Genomic DNA, 23,279 nt, shown 5'->3' on the forward strand with positions numbered 1-23,279 from the left:
AGTATTGAATCATTTCTTGTAATTATAGTTAATCCAAGAGCACAACTATAAATCTATGGTGGAGTGATTTCATGGTTAATAAGTTTGAATTATCTTAATGAGATTAAGAATAATACTAAGTGTATTAGAGCTTGGAATATCTATGTCCAAATAGATTGCCTACTTAGGTTTGTAGAATTCAACTTGTTTAAGTTGGAATGTATATTTTATTTGATTCATTAAATTGTGTACAAAAAAATAGCTTTAATATATTTGTCTAAATTTAAGACAAGAAAAATATGTTTTGTCTTAACTGAGATAAGAAAATATATTTATCTCAATTTAGACAAGATAACATGTTTTTTCTTAGTTAAAGATAAGAGTTCTCTTAAATTAAGATAATGCTAAGAAGATTCTTGTAAATTGCATCTAGACATCCATGTTGATAAAAGGAAACTCCATGTTTGACTATTATTCTTTTGTTTATTATTAATTCTTTGTAAATAAAGATGGATAATAATTAAATAAAAATTATTATGCAATAAGGAGTTTGATTTTATCCAGAACTCTAAATAACAATTAAAGAATTAAATTATTTATTTTTAATTTTAATTTTGATAATTGTGGAGCATGTTTGATACTCCCATAACTCTAAATGGATGGTCAAGGTTGATTCAAAGGTTTTTGATTTTGATTAAACCTTTAAGGTAAGAGTTTTAATAAAAAGAGAATAGATTGAAAGAAAAAAAAATGTTCATATCTTTTCTTGAAAAAAGTTTTAGCTGTCACTTCTCTCTTTTTCCTCCTAAATTCGCCATATCTCTTTTCCTCTCTCCCATTCTTGATCGATTTCTTAAAAGAAAAATAACCATTAATTTTTTTAAAAAAAAGAGAGACCAAATCGGTTGCCATCTTATAGTCTAGTATTTCACACTTTTTTCACTCAATGTTCAAGTTGAAAGCTTTCTTGAAAAATAAGTGGTAAACTTGTTTGATCGAGAAATCAATCGTTAGTGTGACAGTGTCTGAAAATAAAAATCTCAAAATAAAAAGTACATTTTATTTTACTTAATAGATCCTTATTTTTAGGATGTGATTATGTTACTTATAATAAGAATGATGTGTTTTTCGCTTGTGTAATTAGATTGCTTGCTTTTTTTATAAAAAAAAATTATTGAAATCCATTCTTTATAGAATCACATCAATCCACTTAGATCGAACTTCATCACTATTTATCATCTTTAACAATTGACACATCTCTACCTTTGCAAGTACTGTATAAGAAAGTCCACTTAATCGGTATACAAGAATTGACCTATTAATAATAGGTGGATATAATTTATTAGATCTTTTCCATGCCTCAAAGACTTACCTGTCACTTTATGAACTTCCAACAATAGGTTTACAAGCTTATGTACATTTATGGTCAGACCTATGTTTGTTATTACAATGACAAACCTTACATCCATTTTTCAATTCTTAAAGTTTAATCCAATCAAAATCTCAATAGTGACTATATTGTTATTGATAGAAGATGTGAATAAAAATTTAAACAATACAACTTAGAATAAATAAGGTATTCAAATACTCTACAATCTTAAATGAGTATAACCAAAGAATCCATACACATCATCATGTAAACACTTTTCGATTGATTGCATGACACTTATTTGGGAATCCTTTCATGTAAAAGCTATCATGAGAATTTATCACAACTTTTGTAACTTATCATTTTTAAGTGAGTAAATTGTTAGAGCTAGTCAATTTCCACACACATACTTTTATGTGCTACACTCTAATTTTAATATACAAAACCACTTTTAGGTAAATGAACGCACACCTAAACTAGAGACATCTTTAAAGCATATGGAAAATAATGATTTCAAAACATCAGCCAATTGGTCGCTTTGATGACTACAAATTAACTTGTATAATGAAACCTCTTCCACAATGAGACATCTCCTTATGTTACCTACAAACTTTATTGTATGATCTTATTTTTTTAATTAACTTAATGAGTATAGCATCATGTATCAAAATCACACTTACTTACGTGACATAACCGTAAGAGATACTTAATCATTATGTTTCCATTCATGACACCAAATAAATTTGTTGCATTGAAAAATCACTTTCTAACTTTAACCTGCAAGCATATAAAATACACAAATCTTTAGGGAAAGTACATGTTCCTATTAAACTAAAAAATATGCATAATGCTTTCCTTTACATGCATTCCAAAAATATTTCATCCAAATATAATATCTTTTTAAGCTCGATTTTATGCTTCAAGTTCCTTCTATTTTCGCCTCTTATTATCATAAAATCAATGCCAAACATAGTTGACCTCATTCCCATATGTTAATTCAATTAATTGAAGTCAAACTTGAAGACCCATACTCTTGAGCATAATATCCTAAAATGGAAGCATTTGATTTGACGAAAGCGATGGATTTAATAAAGCTTTATGGCCTTGATAGCAATTTTAACTCATCAAGAAATAATAACTCCAGGACAATTTAACAAAAATTATATAAATCAAGTTGTTTTTTTTTTGTTATAAATATATATGTGAATGTAATGATTATGACCCAAGAAGTTCAAACCTAGTCAAGCAGTGCAACAGGCCAGACACAAAAAGTATAATTTGATTTGAACTTTTAGATTTGATAATGTACTTTTAAGTTTGGATATAAATTGAATTGGATTAAGATTAGGATTTAAAGGGTTATTAGCTTATAAATATGCCTCTCACTTTATTTATAAATACACACTTGACTAAAATTTTTCTTACTTTACTAATACTTTTATCTTATAGTTGTTCTTTCAAGTCTATATTTTATAATACATTATCATCACGATCTTTTTATCTCTCAAGCTTTGGTATCATATAGTTTGAAGTTTCAATTCTTTCAAGCTTCAAAAAGGATTTCAATGGTCAGTCTTTGATTTTTGATTTTTTCAAATCATGTAAGTGACTTGGCATTTCTTTAGTATTTTCATTTCCTAAAAATTAACTTTAATGTGAATTTACTATCATATAGTATATATTATATTTTATCCCTTGATTAGAAAGTGTATTTGCTATTATATAGTATGTATTATATTTTGTTCCTTGATTTGTTAAATTGGAATATGAATTTCTATCATGTAGTATGTATCTTATTTTATTCCTTAATTTATTAAATTGAATTAAGCATGTAAATAAATATTAATTATATATGATCAATTTGTTCTGATATTGGAATATGATTTGCACAATACATGATTTCTTGGCTTTGAATTTCAAATGTAATTATGCTTTGTATATATAAATCTATCTTTAATATTATAAGATTTTGCATAAAATATTTTTAATTAAGCATATGAAATTGACTTTATATGATATCTGGCTTCATATGACATCTATCTTGTAACAAGGGGAAATACTATACATTGGGAAATCTGCACATACATTTTGTTTTGCATTTAAACTCTTTTGGTGGTGAAGTAAAATACCAAACTACTAATAAAAAATCATAAACCTCGTCCATTCTCTTAAAGTAAATGCAATATCATTTAATAATTATGGTCATGGACATAAAAAAGTCATCATAATTATTATAATCTTGGTGGTTACACTAATCACTATTCTAATAATAAGAATACCTTTACCCCACAAGAAATGAATGAATATTTTTAACCCACCAGAAATGGATGAATAATAAAAAAGTAAAAGAAAAAGATAAAAGTGGATAAAATAAAAAAAACTATAAAAAAATGTTTGTTATCGATGTCAATGTTACATGAAAGGCTATTGGTCACGTACTTGTTGTATGCCAAACATTTTGTTAAACTTTAACGAGCATCATTGAAGCCAAAAAAAAAAAACAAAGAAAAAATATTTATAAAAAAATTTGTTCAAGCACATCTAGATGTTGTTGATTTCTTGTCCATGCTAAAGAAGGAATTGATTATCTTATTAATGATGTAAATCCAAAAAAATAAAATTTTTTAATAGCTTGTCAGTATATTTTAGTATAACTTTATTATAAAAATATTTTTATACGTTCTAATTATATTTAAATGATATATTCTTATTATGTGTTTAATAATAAATTTTATATTTAATGTTCTCTTATGTTAACTTCCAAGTTTCTAATTATATATTTTATTTTAAAATATGAATATCTATTTAGTTGGATCCAATATCAATGATGCAAATATATATTTGGCAGACAATGGTACAATGCACACTATGTTTAAAGGTAAGAAATACTTTTCCCACTCAACAATGGAAGAAGTCAATACCAATATAATATTTGGTGGTACAAGATTAATTGAAGGCTCAAGAAGAGCCAATATTTTACTACCCGGAGGAACAAAGTTCATAATAGAGGATACATTATTTTCAACTAAGTCTCAAAAAAATTTAAGTTTTAAAAATACTTTTCTGAATGGATATCATATTAAGACAACAAATAAAAGAAACACTTAATTTCTATATATTATAGCTATTATCTTGAGTAAAAAGGATATATTGAAAAAAAAAATTACCCACTTTGTTTTCTGAATTGTATTACCAAAAAATTAAAAAGATTGAAACTCATTCTATAGTAAACCAAAAGTTTAGTAATGATTTTAATGTTTGACATGAATACATATACTTACAATATAATACCTTTGAAATGCATCTCAAATCATAGACAAAAAACCATAGTTTTTTACAAAAATCAAGCGACTTACAAAAAACAAATATATCAACAAATCAAAACATGCTCACACTTTATCAAAATACTTTCAAAACATGTATCTAGTCACAGTGGAATGAGGCACTATTACTCTAGCTTGCAATCCACCAAGTCCTTACTTTATCAAAATACTTTCAAAACATGTATCTAGCTTGCAACAACTCAAAATACAACTACAACTTATCATCAATTTCACAATCTCTCTCAATTTCCTTAATTCAAAACTAGTCAAGTACAATCTCAATTTCTATAATTTTAGACCAACAACTTTACAACCTCAAAACCATAAGCTCATTAACACAAAAAATTGAGTCCTTACCTTGGTGAGCAATTAAAAGCAAAAACTAACCAAAATCTTTAGCTTAGAGAGAGAGTCGAGCTCAAATTATAGAAAACCAGTTAAATTGAAACTAAAAGTACAAGTAAGCTAAAATTCACCTTAGTTTTCGAGTTCAAAGCCGTAAACCAATCCAAATTGATAAAGGGAATGGAGGAAAAAGAAAGTAAAAATGCTCAGTAAAAAGAAACTTTGTAAAGCTTTTAAAATAAGAGAAGCAAACGGACTAAAGTATGCATGTCCTCTCATGGGGGGTCAATCCCTACTAACATAATGTCATGAGCCAACCTTGTATAGGGTTATGATAGGGTAAAATTGTCTAAAAGACTAAGTCCTTTGTACCCTCAAAGGAGATATCTCCTTTTTAAACATTGTAATGACACTTAGTGACATCTTGGTAAATGATTGTTAAGTCTTTAGGGGGAAGATCCTTTAGGGAAGGAATGTCCCCATCTCACACTTTGTAACGGTTTTTGGTAACTTACTTGTAAAATCTTGTAAACTCTTTATAGGAGATAAATATTCGACGGATTATTAGACTACTTCACTGGTAAAGGTATGTCAGTAGCTAACCATCTAGAACTGCCTCTATGGCCCAACATTGGTGTGTTTTAGTCTTTTTTTACTTATCTTGATATTAACAAAATATTTTCTTTATGTGGCTTTAATGGTTGCGTATATGGCATTCGTTATGCTTCATGATTTCGATGTTGCGTTACCTTAAACTAATTTATAGCTATCATTGATGTTTGTTAAATATAATCGAGTTATTGGCTAATTTATGTGAAAGCATCCACTCAAATATAGCATGGACTATCCCATACTTAAGCAAAGGAGCGTAATTCATGACACAAAGGTTGATCCCTTTATGGCAAAATGCTATAATGGCTTTGTCCTTTGATTTTTCTTGCTCCCATGTCATCTTAACATCCTCTTTTACTCATTTTAATAAGTTTAAGGGTGACTCCTTATATTTTTGGTTCAAAATAAGGTTCTCTCTCTAACTAAGTAAATTTCCCATTTTGCCCTTGTATATCAAACCAAGGTTCTACATATTACCACAATTTTATCACCTTGCCATTAACAACTCATGGCACTCTAACACAGAATTTTAATATTCAAGCCCTAAAAAGTTTCTAATAGTCTTAATCTTTACGATTTATGTCAAATTAAAGTTATGGCCACAACTTTAACTCAAAGCATCACACATAATATCACCGATTTTTCTTATATCCTTCAACATTGAGAGCATAATCAAATTTCCAAATATACAAATCTACAATTATTAGTTGGTCTTACCACACTATCTAATCATACCCTTATGCATTTATAACATATCAAACTTTTTAAACAAGATATGTTTCAACGGTCCCAAGTACTTTATTCAAAAAATAAACTTCTTCACTACAGCTTTTCCATAACCAACCTTAGTCTTTGTTTGCACTCGAGCATTTAGCTCATTAGTTGGTGTATGATCCCACTGTCTAAAAAGTAGGGTTCAAATCTCCCTTTCCCCAATTATAAAAAAAAAAAAACCTTAACTTTTGTTTACAAAATCATGACAAAACCTTATGTCATGTTAAATGATGATCCAAGGAAACTCTTATATACTACCAATGGCAGATTCAGGATTTTGTATGAGGGGTGGGGACCAATCATATAAGATCAATTATTCGATTCAAAACAAAAATTAATCACTTTTGAAATAAAATTAAATTATAACATAAAATTTCATTAACAATTTAAATATAAGTTTTCAGATTCATCAATATGGATAGACATAAAGTATAAAAAAATTAGAATTAGATTTTCACATTAGGTATTGTAAATTATACTCAATGTGCTTCCATACTTTTAAATTCATCTATAATTAAATTTGTGTCAATGGTCTTGACAATCTTTTTTTCAATGTAAAACACAAGTGAACTAGCAAGAAAATTATCATCCATCTTATTACGCAATCTCATGTTTAAAATTTTCTTACCTGAAAATGCATGTTCTGTAATTACTATAAAAACTAAAAAAGTTCAAATAAATCGAACTAAACGATCTTAGAAAAGATATACAATTGATTTTTTTTTCTTTGACATTTGCCCTGAGAGAGTTGAAACACTTTGCAAACAAGAATCTTGCCTAATTTCAAGTTCAAAATGCTACAATTCATATTTCATATACCATTTTTCTTAATGAGTGAAGTCATCAAGATTGCACTTTTGAGCAAGCTTGCAAATGTCATCAATCTTGAATAATTAAATCCACCTTTGGGATCAAAAAATGAGTTAAGGAAAAAAGAATAAAAGATGAGCTAAGGAAAAAATGAGGGAAAAAATAATTTCAAAATTTGAGCTAAGGAAAAAAAAAGAAAAATAATTTCAAAATTTGGACTTAGAAGGGATTGAATCTATGCATTCAAAAATTAGCATAAGTTTCTTACCACTATTCCAAATCAAATCTTGTAATTTGTTTAAAGGTGGCGAAGATATATATATTTTGACTTTTATACACATAAAAATAAAAACAATTAAAAATTGAGCCACCCCTCTCCTTTTGCCTCCGTATACTACCATCATGATTCATAATCTAATCTCATTAGCTACTAACAATTTCTATGATATCCCAAAAGATATCTAATGATCAAACATCAAATTTACAAAATTACAAATCCTCAACATGTAACCTAAATACCTTTCTCATAAAACAATAATGCAATAGAGCAAAATCCTTATTTAATCGTCATGATGCTAACCCATTACAAGTGCAAGGTGGGAAACAAAACTCTGCCGAGGTAATGTATTACATTAATACCAATAAATAATTAAGATTTTGAAATCTCCTCTAATGTCAACCTCAACATTTCATTCTTGAATTTCAATGAGTTGCAAATTAATTCTTAATATAACTCATTAACTATCCTTTAGAAATTTCAACAATAAAATTAGAACTTATTTCCGTAAGGTCTTCGGAATCAAAATTTTTCCCACCATGACCTTGAAGGCAAGATACCATTGATACCGATTCTTTTAATTTCTTTTTCCAATTTATAGGCTACCTATGGTCATTTTCTTTTTTTTTTTCCAAATCTCTCCTAACTTTGACAAACCCTTTTTAAAAGTTCACCTTTCAATCTTTCTTCTTTCTCTTTGAATTTTTTTATCCAATTTCTTTTTAAAATCTCCAAACAAACAAAGATAGAGAATTCCAAAAGAATCTAGTTAGAAATAATAAAAAAAAACTCAAAACGGTTGAAATTTCAAAAAAAAAAAAAAGAAAGCAAAGGAAGACAAAAATGGAAGAAGGCAATAGTAATGACAATAAATTAAACAAAGAGGGTAATTTAGTCATTTTAAATATCTATTAATGATGTCTGAAATTTGGAGATGAAGGATCAATTTTCCATATTAATATATAAAGAATGGATTATAATCAAATTCTAACGGTAAAAGATGGTTTACCAAAAGAAAGAAAAAAAAAGATGAGCAAGTCCCATCCCATCAGCAACAAAGCTGACCTACGTAAAATTCCTGTTCAATGAAATTATCACATATCTGCTCGAGTAATCAGTCTCACAAGCTCGTTGTTTTCTCTGCCCTTCTCAGACCGTGCCACGTATTCCTCATGCGGCACGTCCTCAACTTTCAAACCTCGGTCACATCTCGGTCCCCGGTCCAAAAGCTCCACGTGTCGCCGAATGCTCAGCCTCTATTTAAAAACCTCTTTGTTCTCCGCCGCGTGTCCCTCCTTCCCCAAACGGCTCCCACCACGTGCACGATACGCTTTCCATATGGCCCACGTCGACACATCCCCATCAATCCCTCCAAAAGCTGCGAACGCAAGTTGACCCTGATGAGCTGTGATGCCACGAGCTCCAGCCACATGTCAGGATCAAATTATTGTAACGCAGCGAAAACCGGCCCCACCTGACCATATTTTACACGTGTCGTATCCAAGAAGCCGCAACGTTTTTTTCAGATTCCTGGGTTTTCGTAAAATTAATGAGACGGTCGAGATCCGCGGGGACAGCGAAATCTTCCACCAAGTGTCCGCATCCTGCCAGAGTGTCAGAAAGAGCCCACCAAAGCTGTTTCATTTTCATTAACTGACCAAGCAAACACGTGTCGACCCCTTAGCTCTTCATGCACGTGAGCCACGTGTCATCCTCTGAACTCCCCTCTCCCTCCGCCTCTTCCTAAGTTTTTTCTTGCCAACAAAAACTAATCCTGCGATTTCCCGCTAAATATAACTTGTTGAGATTAAAAGATCCAAATCAAGATTTATTAAGGGCGTTAAAAAAATTAGTGCTAACCCGAGCTTAATGCTGTAACCTTGCTTAACGCTTCCGCTAAATATGTCCAAAAACTCCCTTACGTGTCAATACCGACCGTTTATCTCCGCTTCTCCCATCTCGCCACGTGGCCTTTCTCTTCTCTTCTCTTCCTTCTTTTTCTCTATGCAGAAAATCTGACTCCAAAACAGGATACAAAAGCAGGTACGAAGAGAGTACATTTTTCTTGTCTTGTATTTTTTATTTTCTTTGGTTTCTTCATGGTAGCGTGAGGTTTTAGCAGGAAGCGTTTTTATGAGTTATTTGCAATGGAAAATAACTGTGGAATTATAGGGTTAAGAGAGGATGAGATTGAGCTAGAACTGGGACTAGCAATAGGAGGAAGCTTTGGAAAAGCCGAGAAACTAAAGCCAATCAAGAAAGAATCAAAACCCAGGAATAACTCGGTTGCAGATCTCGCGGGAAAGCGTGGTTCTTGATCCGCAAACGAAACGTGAGATTCAAGCGTTAAGGAGACAAGAAGCCAAGAAAAAGCGAGAAGAGAAGCAGCAGAAGAGACGAACAATAATATCATCAAGAGGTCATCAAAACGCTGAGTTCCGTTGCAAAGACAGCGACGTCGATGCAACAGAAGAAAGAGAATGCAAGAAGAACAAAGTTGAAGAATTTTCTGGTAACGTATCGTAATTTAAGCGCCGAACAAAATAATCCGTTGGTGTGCCCGGTTGTTCCGGTGCGGGTCCCCTACCCGCAGGTCCAGTATGTGCCGCTCGTAAATGGGTTTGCTTATCCTTGCGTAAATGCGATGCCTTGTTGGGATGGTGGTGCTGGGAATGACAAGGGTCTAGTTCAGCCAATGCCGTGTAATAGCGGGTTCGCCCGTTTCAGGCGGGTAAGGAATCGGGTGTGAATGCTGGAAATGGAGACGATTCGGAGCAGAATAGTAGCAGAGATGAAAGGAATAGGAAAACGCGGTCAAATGGGTCGCCTATGTGTAGTTCCTCGGGGGTTTCGGATCTTCAAAGCTCTTCTAATCAAGGTACTTCAAGTTTTCCATTTTGTCTTATGCTTGTATGTGTTTTCTAGAGGCTTGTCTGCTTTTAGTTCTACTTCTATGGCATGGCTGCCTAAAACGGAAATCAAAGCCTGCAGGGTCATCTTATTATAAGCTTGAAATCTTGAAAGATAGGGCATTATTCATTTGTGCACGAGGGTTTTCTTCTTGTGATTTTGATTTGAATTAACGTACTAAGCTTGATAGAAAACAAGAAAACTTGGGTTTCTTCTGAAAAATGCTAAAATATTAAATTTCTCAAAAAAGCTCTTACTTGTTGTAATCAAATAAATTTCCATTTTATGATTTTTATCGCAATAAGTTTTATGTTGTCGAAACTTGATAACCGAACCGATAAAGGTTGGGTCCTCCCTTACACTACACTCGTGACAGTGGGCATGACATTTCCAACTTGACGGAATTAGCTTATTTGATTAGAATGACATGTCTTAGGACAGAGAATTTCCTATTCAGCCAACCTCTGGATATGAGCAAAATTGTATCAATCATCATCCATCCAGGTGTGCAGAAGATGCGAGTTGACTGTGGGTCTAATGCCTATTAAAGTATTTATTTGGGTGCAATAAAATGTAAAAAGTTCAATTAAGTAAAATAAGAAAAGAAAATTGCTTTCCTGAGCAAACATGGAATGGAGAGGGATGGTTGACCGAGTGAGGATTTTGAAAATGTAAATATTGAATCATCAATGCTAAATTTTGGTTGAAAAGGTCAATCTTTTAGCATAATATATGTTTAGGCTTAATGCATTTTAATTTCCAACTTCACCTAAGATTATAAACAAGCAGCTATTGCATTTGGTGAAGGACAAAGCAAACGTCATGGTCACGGTCTCCACTACCCTGCCTTTGATTTGATATACAGTTGAGTGGACCACTCAATCAACCTCTTTTCTTATCGCATAGCTTAACCATTTGATGAACTAATTTGACAGTGTCGGGGAGAATCAATTGAGATCCATATAATAGGATCGAAATTTATAAATCCATTCACCAAAACCAGTACTGTACGTGATGGAGTGGAGAAATCGTGTGAATTATATACTACTAAACCAGTTTAGCTTACTGGTTTCCTCCATTGCCAAGTGGAAGGATGTACTGCTCCCAAAAGTAATCATCATATTTTCGTTAGTTTCTTATTGGTTGTCATTGTGATGCTACATTGATATCAAATGCTTCCCTCTGCCAAGAAAGCCTTTGTTAATATATTGGCTGTCTTTCATTTTCAGGTGGTTGCAGCAGTGAAACTGGAACCCACACAAGTTGTTGCCAATTGGAACAACCTCAAATGAATTGTTCAGTAGCAAGCAATCTAAAGGGCCAGTCTGAACAAAGTGCTACCTCTTACCAAATGGGTTCTACCCAAAGTACTGACAAATCTACAAATGGCATCGACGAGACAGCCTCATGGAAGGTCACCGGATCCACTCCATCTAATCCAAAGGAAGAACCCAAACCAGAAACCCAACCAAATCCAAAAAGCAAGCCTGATTCGACTAATGAAACTCCAACCACTACTTCAACAAAAGATACTAAGGGGGACATGGGCAAACCTCCTAAGCCTCTAACCCCTGATTATGATGGCATCCTTTCCCTCCGTAACATGCCTTGCGTTTCAACAACAGGCAATGGCCCGAATGGTAAAACCATTAATGGTTTTCTGTACAGATATACCAAATCTGAAGTCAGCATCATCTGTGTCTGCCATGGAAGTTCATTCACGCCGGCTGAGTTTGTGCAGCATGCTGGGGGTAGTGATGTATCACATCCTCTGAGACACATTACTGTGATTCCCTCTGCCTATTAATAATAAAGCAAAGGTAATTGTTGTGCCCGGTCTTCATTTTTTTTTGTTTTGCCTTTTTCTGTTTTCTACACAATGGGAGTTGCAGAAAAAGTTTGAGTAGCCAAGGCTTGAAATGATGGTTGTATACTTTGTACTGAGCTCTTCCTCGGAAACTGAATGGGGGAGACTCGTTGTATTCCTTTTCTTGCAAACGGTTTCTGACTGCAGTAAATGACAAGAAGATTGTAGGTCGTTTGGTTAATGGTTGTTTCATATTGTAGCAAGCGCTTCCTATACGGCATTGTGCTGACCACCATTTGAATCCTACTTTTGCTTTGGCGCACTATTCAATGAAATTTTACTATTACTGTAGTCTGCAGTAGCTTACTGAACTTTCAATTGGTTAACTCTGCATGATCACTGTTTGCATTTTAGCGCTTAAGCCATTGATAAAGGCAATAAATTTGTTTACTGCCCAAGGGTCGAGCTGGTGGATTGTTGTAATGTAAATCCCAATATAGGCCCAACCCTTGGAATGGCCTGCATTTTAAGGTCAACAAACAACAAAAGTCAACAGGGTTCAAATCCATGTGCCAGTTGCTATTTGCAAGTCCGTCAACTAATAAAATTCGTTCAAAATATTTATCAAATTTTTGTATTTATGTGTTTTATTTACTTTAATTTTTATATTTAAAATTGAAGTAATTTAATTTTTTAATTTTAAAATTTATTTTGATTTAGTTTCTTTTTTTAATAATATTTAATTTTATTATTAAAAGAGGTTGCGTCAGTGTTTAAGTAGTACTGATGTGACAATAACACATGACATCGATGTAATGATGTGATAATATTAATATGTTAATGTTATGTGATAATTTTGACGATATAGATTAAGAAAAAATATTTATATCACGTCATAGTGATTAAATGAAATAAAAAATTTATAGTACAGGAATTAAATTAAACGAAATTGAAATATTTAAAAACTAAATTAAAAAATATTATTTGAAAAATATAAATTTTTAAGTAAATGATATATATATTTTTAAATTTAAAAATAGTTATTAATAAGATAAATGTTTAAGTGTAAAAAATGTATAGTGTTAAGAAATATGTATAAATATTTTCTTGTTTGATCATTTGATTGTATAATAAGTACATTAATTTATCTATTTTGTAAAAATTAAATTTAAATTCTCATTTTATAAAAAAAATTAATATTTTATCTTTTATATATACTTATAGAATGACAGTATCATCATTTACACAAACTTTAAAAACGCTTAGAACTACAATTTTATTTTTACAGTTATAAAAGTTAATAGCTACTCTTCCTATTGGCCACTTCTCAATCTTTTTCTCCATTCTTTGTTTTTCTCATTAAAAGTTTAATTTATCGATTATTTGTTACAAAATTACGACAACAATAACAAATTTATGTTTTTGGATTCTAGTTTAGATTTTTTTTTCTTAAATTCTTTTAATATAAGAACCAAACAACTCTTTAATGACAACATTTGTGCGTGCCTAAGCCTCATTGTTCTTAATTTTTGTTTTTTGATTTTTTCTTTTAACAAAAATGAAAAAAAGAGATATGAAGTTAACGATAATTATAAAAATAAGTTTTCATTCATACTCATTCAATTTAAGCATGACAAATCTCATATTACATCCATAGAATCTGAGTTACTCTACCTTTTCAATTTTTTGTTTATTTTTTCTATTTTTATTTTGTTTAATATTTCAAATTATATTGTTTAAGCTAAAATCTCTTAGATTGAATACTGTATTTATGGCTAATAGAGTTAAATATAATTGTAAATATTTATACCACTTTATTTTATATTTACAAATTTTTTGTAGATTCAAATTAATAATTTAAATTTAAATTTAGCAGAATTTGATTTAAGTTTTTAAACTAAAATAAAATCATTTTATAAGAAATTTTGAGTAAATTTAAATAAAAAGTAAATTGGGTAAATGTTGAAAATTCTAAAAGAATAAGTATTTGTAAATTGTGAAAGTTATAACTAAATTAATGTATTTTATTAATTTGAGTTCAGTTCTAATTAAAAACTAAGTTAAAATTAAAATATAAATTTTAAATTTTTATACTACTATAAATAGAAAAAAAAATTTATTTATTTTTTATATTATTTTATTCCAATATAATGCAAGTTCTTCATCCAAATCTAGCGTTAAGTATTAAACTTTTTTTGGAACCTTTGTTATAGAAGAAGAATTCAAACTTTATTTTTGCAAATAAATAAATTAATATACCTACTCTGAAAACAAATAATCAAGTAAGAAAATATTTATATATATTTTTTAACACCATAAATATTTTACACTTAAATATTTGACTTATTAATAAGTATATGTATTATCAACTTAAATATTTACATTTTAAATTTTTTTAATTTAGTCCCTTAACACTTTAATTTTTTTTAATTTAATCTTTATACTATATATTTTTTGTTCAATTTAATCCTTATAACAAGCAACAATTTTTTTTTTTTCAATCTACCATATCAGCATTGCCATGTGACATCGATATAGCAACATGCCAGTGCCATGTAGTATTGTCTTACCATCACATTGGTGTCACATCAGTATTGATATTATCTTTTTTAATTACAAAATTATATGCTATTAGAGAAGAGATTAAATTGAAGTAATTTTTAAAATTAAAAAATTAAATTACTTCGATTTTAAGTATAAAAATTAAATCGAATGAGACGTAATAAATATTTTGACCAATAAAACTCAGTGGCTAGCCAAAGAAAGGTTTTACGAAATAGGAGAAGGTTCTTATCATAGTCATTCAAAAGAAAAAGATGTTAAGCATAGAATTAATGGTGAAACATTTAGACCAAGCACTCATGGGATTTAAACTTCTTTATTATCTCAATCATGAAATGTATCTAATTGTATTTACTCATCTACCATGAAACTCCTTAATCAAATAATCACCCATCTATTTATTATAAACAAATTCATTCACTCTATATGTCAATTTGAGATCAAATCCTCCTCAGATTTTGTTAACCAAATTATATATGATACTTTAGTACTGATGCTGTAACCATCATGGTTGTCTCCTCTAGATCAAAGAACAATTCTAAACTTCACCCTCCTCTAAATTAATAATTAGTGAAAATTAAACATATGATTGTGAATAATATCCTATCGAAACCTAACCCATTAATAATATGGATATAAATGGATAGATCAAAGAATTTTAATTTAACGGTGAGTGCATATATTCTCAACTTCAAATAATCAAGTTTAATATATATTTTTTAATTTTAGAAATATAATATTGTAACAGTCAACCTAAACAAATGAAATTGGAAAATTCTTGGGAAAAAAAGGAATAACCTTTAAATTTGTATGATTAAGGTAATGGAATCTAATCTTAGTATTAGATTAGATAATAGATTAGGAAAGCCAAAAAGAGAGAAAAAGGAATAAAAGGAATGCTGGGTGGACAAGCCATGCCTTGCCCGGGTGACTAACAAGTAGCAAAGGATAATTTTCCGACTATAAATACCAAAACCCTGTCTCTGCAGAGCCCTCTCTTCGCTGCCCAGTCTCGCGCCTCTTCAAGATCCACAGAAACCCTAGAAAGCGCCAAACAACCAACAAAGGGAGGTGAGAGAAAAGAGCAAAGAAACCATTTAAATTGAAAGACCAAAAAAAAAAAAATCAGGAAAAAAGAAAAAGGCACTCTCTTATCTCTCACCTCTCTTTTCTGCGATCCAAATCTAAAATCTCAGGTAAATAACCTCGTTTCTTAAATAAGTTTCCACTTCATTTATCTCTTTTTTGTTTTTTTTTTCTGTTGCTTAGATCAAGGATAAATGTTCACTTTCTAGGAAAAAAAATGCTTAAATTTTCTTAAGAGTATGGATGTCATAAATTTTAGCTGTAAGCAAAGTGTTTATCAGTGGGATCCGTGGTTCTGTTTGCCTTCACAGGAAATTCTTCCTGTAATTCTTTTTTAGGGTATGCTCCATTTAATGGACCTAAACTTTCTGTATCCAGTAGAAATGAAAGTTAGAATCTTTCACGGTTACTTCTGGAAAAAAAAAAATTATGCCTTTAGACATATAATTTGGTTAGGGGTTTTTGTTTGAGTAAATGGTTGCATGAAATTAGGGTTAGAGATTTTCATTAGTGATTTGAATTAGGGTTTCTTTGTTTTGCAGGTAGCAAATCGGCAATGGCATCTACAGAACAACAAGTCCCAGCTGGAATTACTGCTCCTACTGCTGATGTTGTATGTTTCGCCCCTTCTTTTTTGGATGTTATAGTAATATTGCATTTAAAGTCAAGCTTTGATCTCTACTTGTTGGTGATTTTAGGTTGGTAATGCCTTTGTTCATCAATACTACCTTATCCTACATCAATCGCCTGCGTTGGTTCATCGATTTTACCATGATAGCAGCAAACTTGGTCGCCCTGAAGAAAATGGTGTCATGAGTATTACAACAACAATGCAAGTGAGTTTTCTCTGTCTGTCTCTCTCATACATGTGTTTTTGTCTTGGGTCAAACTTTTTAAATGAGAGTATCTCATGTCAATTATGTTTTAGTATAATTTCTTTATTCATTTGTTTCTTTAATCCAAAATTTTTTATTGAAAACCATGTGCTCTAGCCTTTTAAAGCTATATGTCTTAGTAAATCAAGGTTTACTTTGTTTCTAATGTGAAAAATCTAGCAACAAGATGGATTTTTATTGAAATAGAACAGGTTATGGAACCAATTTTTTCCTTCTATTTTTATATGGTTGGTTGTATTGTAGCCTGGAACTTGCGTTGTGTTGTATGCTCTTGACATAATATCTAAATAGCTATATAGGAGTTTGAAATGGTATAGTTGAAATTGTGATGCTTTGTTTTCTGGACCAGGCCATCAATGAGAAGATACTCTCACTTTGTTATGGAGAATTTACGGCACAGATAACAACTGTAGATGCACAAGACTCTCACGATGGGGGAGTCCTTGTTCTTGTGACTGGGTATCTGATTGGAAAGGACAAGGTGAAGCGGAAATTTACTCAGAGTTTCTTCTTGGCACCACAAGACAAGGGCTATTTTGTTTTAAATGATGTATTTAGATATGTTGATGATGCCGAACATCACAGTGGGAGCCAGGATCCAGTTGATGATATTAAAGCTTCACTTACTTCTGAGCAGGGTAATTGGAAACCTGAACTGCCTTCTGAAATACAGAATTATAATGATGTTCTCCAATTTTTGTAAATGTTTGTCTGCAGATTCTTCTCCTGCTTCAGAGAATCACATTGTTGAGCAACCAGCTGCATCACCAGAAGAAGCTAATGGGCCAGAAGTGTACAATCCGTCTGAGAATGGAGATGGTTCTATTGAAGAAGATGAAGCACCGGTGGCTGAAGTTGTTGATGAGATGCCTGATGATTCACAGGTGGTTGCTGATTATAACTCCAAAATTGAAGAAGTGCCAAAGAAATCATATGCATCTATTGTAAGTACCATTCTGCTGCACATTAGGCATCTATGTGTTATTTTTGCATTAACAGTGCTGGTTTTAAGGTGATAGATTTAGCCTCATCTATTATTGCTCTAGGTGAAGGTTATGAAGGAGAATGCGGTTTCCTTATCAGCACCTACACATTCCCCTGTGAAGTCTGCAGTTAAGAGCCATGAGCAACCAGGGACTGCTGCACCACCTACTGCTCCAGCTCCAGCATCTGATGCACAGATTTCCAGCAACATTGTTGCAGAAAATGGGAATAATCAAGATGCAGAAGGTATCTATGCTTTTTGGCATTCTTTCTCGTTCTTCAAATAGTTAGCTTGTAATTTATCTGTTATCTGCTTTATTAATGATTATTTATTTATTTATTTTTGTATTGCTTGCCTGTGCATCTAATTTACTTATATATTCTTTTGATTGTGGACAGCTGAGGGTCCATCCATCTATGTCAAAGGTCTGCCCTTGAATGCTACACCTAGCATGCTGGAGAATGAGTTTAAGAAGTTTGGACCTATTAAGAGCGGTGGTATTCAAGTTCGAAGCCAGAAGGTACATGTTGACTCATTTTTCAATGTGTTCAATTATGAATGTATATTTAATTAATATTTTCTCGGTATTTCACTGCAGGGATTCTGTTTTGGTTTTGTCGAATTTGAAGTGGCAAGTGCTGTGCAAAGTGCTATAGAGGTAGTTATGGTTTTTTTTTTTTTTGATGTGATGAACTTTTTATTGTTTTCCATTATAATGCATATAATTACATAATTAGAGGTCTGTCATCATGGCATTGGGTGCACTAAGTTCGGCAATTCAGAACTTGCTTTTGATCAAGCATAAAGGTTTTACTTCAGCTCATATCAGTACTTAGAATCTCTCATAAATTTCTCAACTGAAATTATTATGACATCTAGGTTCTAAGTGAACTTTCTGTTACTATGTTAGAGAATGGAGTTGAATGATTCACTAGGGATGAGGAAGAGGTGTTAGTATTATATTGTTCATAGATGAATGTGGAGTGGACAATAGGATGTTCTAGTAGAAGACTGGTGTTGTAGTTGATGTGAAGTTCCTGGTAAATTGTCTGACTGCAAAACTGCTGATCTGGCAACCTTTCGACTTAGACAACTTGTTCAACCTAGTCCTTTAATTACTTTTAAAAATATGCAAAGTTGTGCGGAGAATGGTGATCCATGCCTTCATATGCCAGATTAAAAGCTTGGATGTGGAACAGTTATGGTAGTTAAGGAGACATGGAAGATTAGATTGTGGAACTAACACAGGTGTAGAGGTCTTGAAGGGGTTAAGGAGCCTGTATGGTGTTACATTGTGGGGATAAGAGGCTGCTTCTTACTTGGCCTACTTATCACAAGACAGGTAGCAGGTTTCAAGTAGTAGGATATAAATTCAATTGAAGGTTGACAGAAGCTTGATGGAACATTAAGGAAATGCTGGAGTTATCTAAATGCTTAGGAAAATGGCTGCAAGATTTCTAGGAATTTTGAACCATTATTCCCTATTGAAACTTGTGAATTCTATTTTAATGTAGCATTTGCTGGTAAGTTGGATACATGCTTTATGTGGAATGTTTCAGTGGTCCTTCTATCAAATAACTTGCTACTAGACCTGGATGGTAAATTATGTAAGATTTGCCAAACCATTCATTCCAGTTGCTTCTTATAATCTGTCACTGTGGTGGACCTTTGCAGTAACTTTTCATATATCTTACATAATATTAGGATCATTAAAACTTTGCAGTGGTCACCATTACTCTCTTTAATTTTGACTTGTGCATTTTGGGGCCCCATTAGTCTTATTCATCAAGTATTGAAGTTTATCTCATCTATTTTTGTTAAAAATTGTGTTCTGTTCAGTTTTGGTAGTGTACATTGACTCTAATGATGCATTTTTCATGGAGTTATTAATTTGTATACGGAATCATCAAAAGGTTTTAGTGGTATTTTCGATGAAGTATTGGTTTTTCCTTTTTTTTTTCCATTAATTTTAGGTGATGCGTATGAAGTTTAGCCTAAATTATCTTTGCTGTCAGGATAATACTTTAGGTGCATTCAAATGTTACTTTTACATTTGTTTTTGCATTAAAGAAAACAAAACTTATGTCAATTGTTTTTAATTTTCATTCTCCTCCTGTGGTTGATTTGGAATTTAACTTAATTTATAATTTGTTTTTTATGTGCCTCTCCTATAAATTTGGGAGGGGTGTGATATTACAGGTTTTATTTATGTACCAGCATTAGATTTTCTGTTCCAGCTGCATTTATTAATTTCTTTTATGCCATCGCTTTTTATAAAATATCTTTCAGGCTTCACCTATTAATATTGGTGGACGTAAAGCAGTTGTTGAAGAAAAGCGGTCTACGTCTCGAGGCAAGTTGCTTTTATTGTTAAGTTTACTCGAAGTTTATAGTAAGTGATCTACATGATTTGGTAAGAGATAATAGTATATTGAGTTATCGACTGGGGTATGAGGTCTTTCACTTGGGTAAATTGTACAAGTCACTTTATGGTTGTTAGAGGAGCTAGTAATAAGATCTCTCACAATGTGATACTTTGGTTGTTGATCCGGTCCAGATTCTAGAGCTTAGTCGGGAATTCGGGCTTTTAAGACATTTGTAGATATATTTTGCATGTTATAAGACTGTTGTCCATTTGCAGGGAACAAAGGACGGTCTTCTTCTGGTGCTGGGGCTGGATACAGAAATGAGGGAGGAAGAGGGCGTGGAAACTATGGTAGTGGCAGGGGCTATAACCGGGGTGAGTTTGGTAATCGGGCGGAGTTTGGAAACAGGAGCAACAATCGAGGAGGATATTCCAGCCGTGGAGGTGATGGATATCAGAGGGGTGAGCACATGGGGAGTAATGGTGGCCGTGTGAGCCGTGCTGGTGGGTTAACCGTGAATGCAGCAGCCAAGAATGTGGCACCAAGGGTGTCTGCCCCTGCTTGAAGAAGTGAAGGTGGAAGATGTTTGGGGAGTGGGGGAAGGATAACTTTCTGTTTGTAGTCGGTAGTGATTTATGAAAGCGTTGCATAGCATTTAGAGAAAAATAGTGGATGATTTGCAGCGGAGCTTATCTGAGATTTGTTTAGGGTTTGCTCTATGCCCTTTAGTGCATTTTGTCTTTTTTTTTAATTTTTTTTTTTTTTTATAATACATACTTAAAGGTTTTGGGTGGATGTTAGATTATATTGTTGTTTAGCATACTACTTATTACGGTTAGGCTTCTGGGGCGTTCCATTTTGGGTAAACTGTTTTGACTTAGTGGGTTTTGGGACAAAAGACGCATTTGCAACAAAAATGCTCTAGAGGAGGGATTCTCAGTTTTTATCAAAACGCCTCATTTGGCATAATGTGTCCAATTTGTTCTCCTTGACAGATTGCTGTACTATCTAAAGCTTTGATGATTAGTAGTTAGATTTGCTCTCAATTGTTGAATCCTAGAGTTAAAACAATGTTCCTAACTATCTCATAGTTTTCATCAAAAGGAACGGTAACCATTCACTCAGCTGGCAGTGTGCTAAAAACAACTTTGATCATTATGATTGCAGCATAATTTAACAGTTGAACATCTGCCCAATAATTTAATTGCGACAATTTGTATGAACAAAAAAAGGAGGAACTCTAAAATTAGCATGACAAAAAGTATACTAATGCTTAACTTCTTCCACGCACACTTGATTTTGACGTGTAAGAACCCGGTAACCTTGAGACCTTATTTAGACACCGAAATTGCAGGCCTGGACAAACTCCAAATCATAGTCCACATACTTCGTCCAAAGAGGCTTAAACTGGTTCATGGCAATATCAAGCCATGGCTTCATATTCCCATTGAAGTGCACCACTGCAGCATTGCGGATCTCTTCCATGCTAATGCTTGGATTGTAGCCAAGCCCAAGAACATGCCACGACTTGTCTAGCGGTTTCGTGGTAGAGTAAAATGTGATCAAACCAGGAGGCAACGTTCCCAATTTCCATAGGGTCCTGTTCTCATTCTGCAAAACCAGGTATCCACAATGAACAATAACCCAAATACCATGCTGAACAACCAAGGGACAGAATACTCAAGGAAAAGTCAAAAAATAAAACCAAACACATTCAAGCTAGGCAGCATCTAATAGCATACATAAACCAAGCACCAAAAGTAGCACAACTAAAGAGTGGCAATCAAAGCTCACCAGATTCTGCCAGTAATGATACTCCTCCGTACACTTCTCCCTCCTCCAAGCATCCAAATCAAAGAAATTCATCCCATACGCCCAAGCACAGGCCTTGGGATTAAACTTCTGCTTAATCAAAGGATGCGAGAAATTCATATACTGCGCGTACCTATGGAAAGACCCAAAGCAAGTCTCCACCGCCCCGTTCACCTTCCCATCCATGTCAATCTTCCACAACCCAGTCAAATCTTTCTGCACCACAATATCATCATCCAAAAACAATATCCTGTGCAACGTGGGATACATCTCTGGTAAATAAAACCTTAAATGATTCAAAATTGACAAATACTTTGGGTTCCTAAACTTCATATTAGTCGTATCTTTCGTGGCATTCTCCAGTGTGTTCTCAAAGTAAAACTTCTGCAAATTCGCAGATTCTAACTGTCTTAACACCGGAACATAAGAGGAGTTCAAAAACTTGTAATCCTCAACGGCCTTCACTTCAATATGAGCCCCATTATAATCCTTCAATTTAAACATAACCTGCATTGCTCCCAGATTCATCTTATCTGTCACCACATGGAAAACGTGTTTCCACGGCTCCTTCGCGTTCTTCGTTGCCGAATTCACCACCACGGATGCAGCAATTACATTATCTGAAAAAATAGCGTAATGATAAAGCTTCGGATCCTCAAATTCTGGAGGAATCGGCTTCCCTTCATCCGTATATTTCTCCGGATGCGCGATCCGTTCCTCCATCAACCTCATTGCCAAACAATGTAAACTTTTAGGGATCGATTTTGCGGCGATGAGGCTGGAAAAGGCGCCTTGCTTTTTCGCTTTGGTCAGTTGCTCGTTGACCGCTGAGATGGGTTTTTAATTCTGGATCTTGAGCTGGTTATCGAAGGATTCTTTGGCTTCGGAGATCATTTGGGCGCTGGCTTTGATTCGTTCCTGACTTCTTTCTCGAATTGTCGCAGCACCGACTCGTCGATGGAGAGTGAATGGGTTTCGAAGAGAGCCCGATAAGATGGCTTGTTAATGAGATCCGAGTAGTTTCGAGATAGATCAGCGAAAACCCTAACGAGCTTCGAGTTTTCGAGCTTTAGCTTTCGCGCGTAAGAGGCATAGGCCAGGACGAGAGAGCGGTGGTCGTCGGCTTGTTTCCGGATCTGATCCAGTCGGGCTTGAGCGGATCCGATTTGAGTGCCAAAACGGACCTCTTGTGGATCCAAGTCCGTAAGAACCAGTGGCGAAACCCTAGAAACAAAAAAACGACGCCGTTCAATCAGTCACCATGGCAATGTTCAAAATCCTTTAATCCGCAGAAATGAGAAGAACCAGAATTGAAAAATGGATTAAAAGAATAAAAAAAGGTGTGAAGTTATTTTCAGTTAATAAA

The 23,279-nt window shown here is 33.0% G+C and overlaps 3 protein-coding genes across 4 annotated transcripts; 2 read left to right on the top strand and 1 right to left on the bottom strand.

The window, feature by feature from the left end:
- The first annotated feature begins 9,541 nt into the window (after positions 1 to 9,541).
- LOC110409161 (nuclear transport factor 2/RNA recognition motif protein) lies at positions 9,542 to 12,447 on the top strand. Its single transcript, XM_021418423.2, is given in 5 exon segments — positions 9,542 to 9,786; positions 9,788 to 10,011; positions 10,013 to 10,224; positions 10,227 to 10,367; positions 11,629 to 12,447. Coding segments are annotated over 5 exon segments (1,305 nt in total). The 5' UTR covers positions 9,542 to 9,636; the 3' UTR covers positions 12,207 to 12,447.
- Positions 12,448 to 15,686: 3,239 nt separating this feature from the next.
- LOC110410124 (nuclear transport factor 2) lies at positions 15,687 to 21,147 on the top strand. 2 transcript variants are annotated; one of them, XM_021419723.2, is made up of 10 exons: positions 15,687 to 15,964; positions 16,397 to 16,467; positions 16,553 to 16,690; positions 17,100 to 17,388; positions 17,468 to 17,694; positions 17,803 to 17,980; positions 18,134 to 18,255; positions 18,334 to 18,393; positions 20,025 to 20,088; positions 20,377 to 21,147. In XM_021419723.2, exons 2-10 carry the CDS (start codon positions 16,411 to 16,413, stop codon positions 20,664 to 20,666), a joined length of 1,425 nt encoding a protein of 474 aa, XP_021275398.1. In that variant the 5' UTR covers positions 15,687 to 15,964; positions 16,397 to 16,410; the 3' UTR covers positions 20,667 to 21,147. The 2 variants fall into 2 exon arrangements, with proteins under 2 accessions (XP_021275398.1, XP_021275396.1); XM_021419721.2 differs by having other exon boundaries at positions 15,689 to 15,964; positions 17,797 to 17,980.
- On the bottom strand, positions 20,835 to 22,960 carry QUA1 (Nucleotide-diphospho-sugar transferases superfamily protein). The gene is made up of 2 exons (XM_021419720.2): positions 21,896 to 22,960; positions 20,835 to 21,712 (listed from the first exon to the last, which is right to left on the bottom strand). The coding sequence occupies exons 1-2, from the start codon at positions 22,643 to 22,645 to the stop codon at positions 21,437 to 21,439; spliced, it is 1,026 nt and encodes a 341-aa protein (XP_021275395.2). The 5' UTR covers positions 22,646 to 22,960; the 3' UTR covers positions 20,835 to 21,436.
- Between the last annotated feature and the right edge of the window lie 319 nt (positions 22,961 to 23,279).

Source organism: Theobroma umbraticum, unplaced genomic scaffold, assembly GCF_002168275.2.
Source record: "Theobroma umbraticum cultivar Fairchild unplaced genomic scaffold, ASM216827v3 scaffold_44.0, whole genome shotgun sequence".
NCBI classification, from domain to species: domain Eukaryota; kingdom Viridiplantae; phylum Streptophyta; class Magnoliopsida; order Malvales; family Malvaceae; genus Theobroma; species Theobroma umbraticum.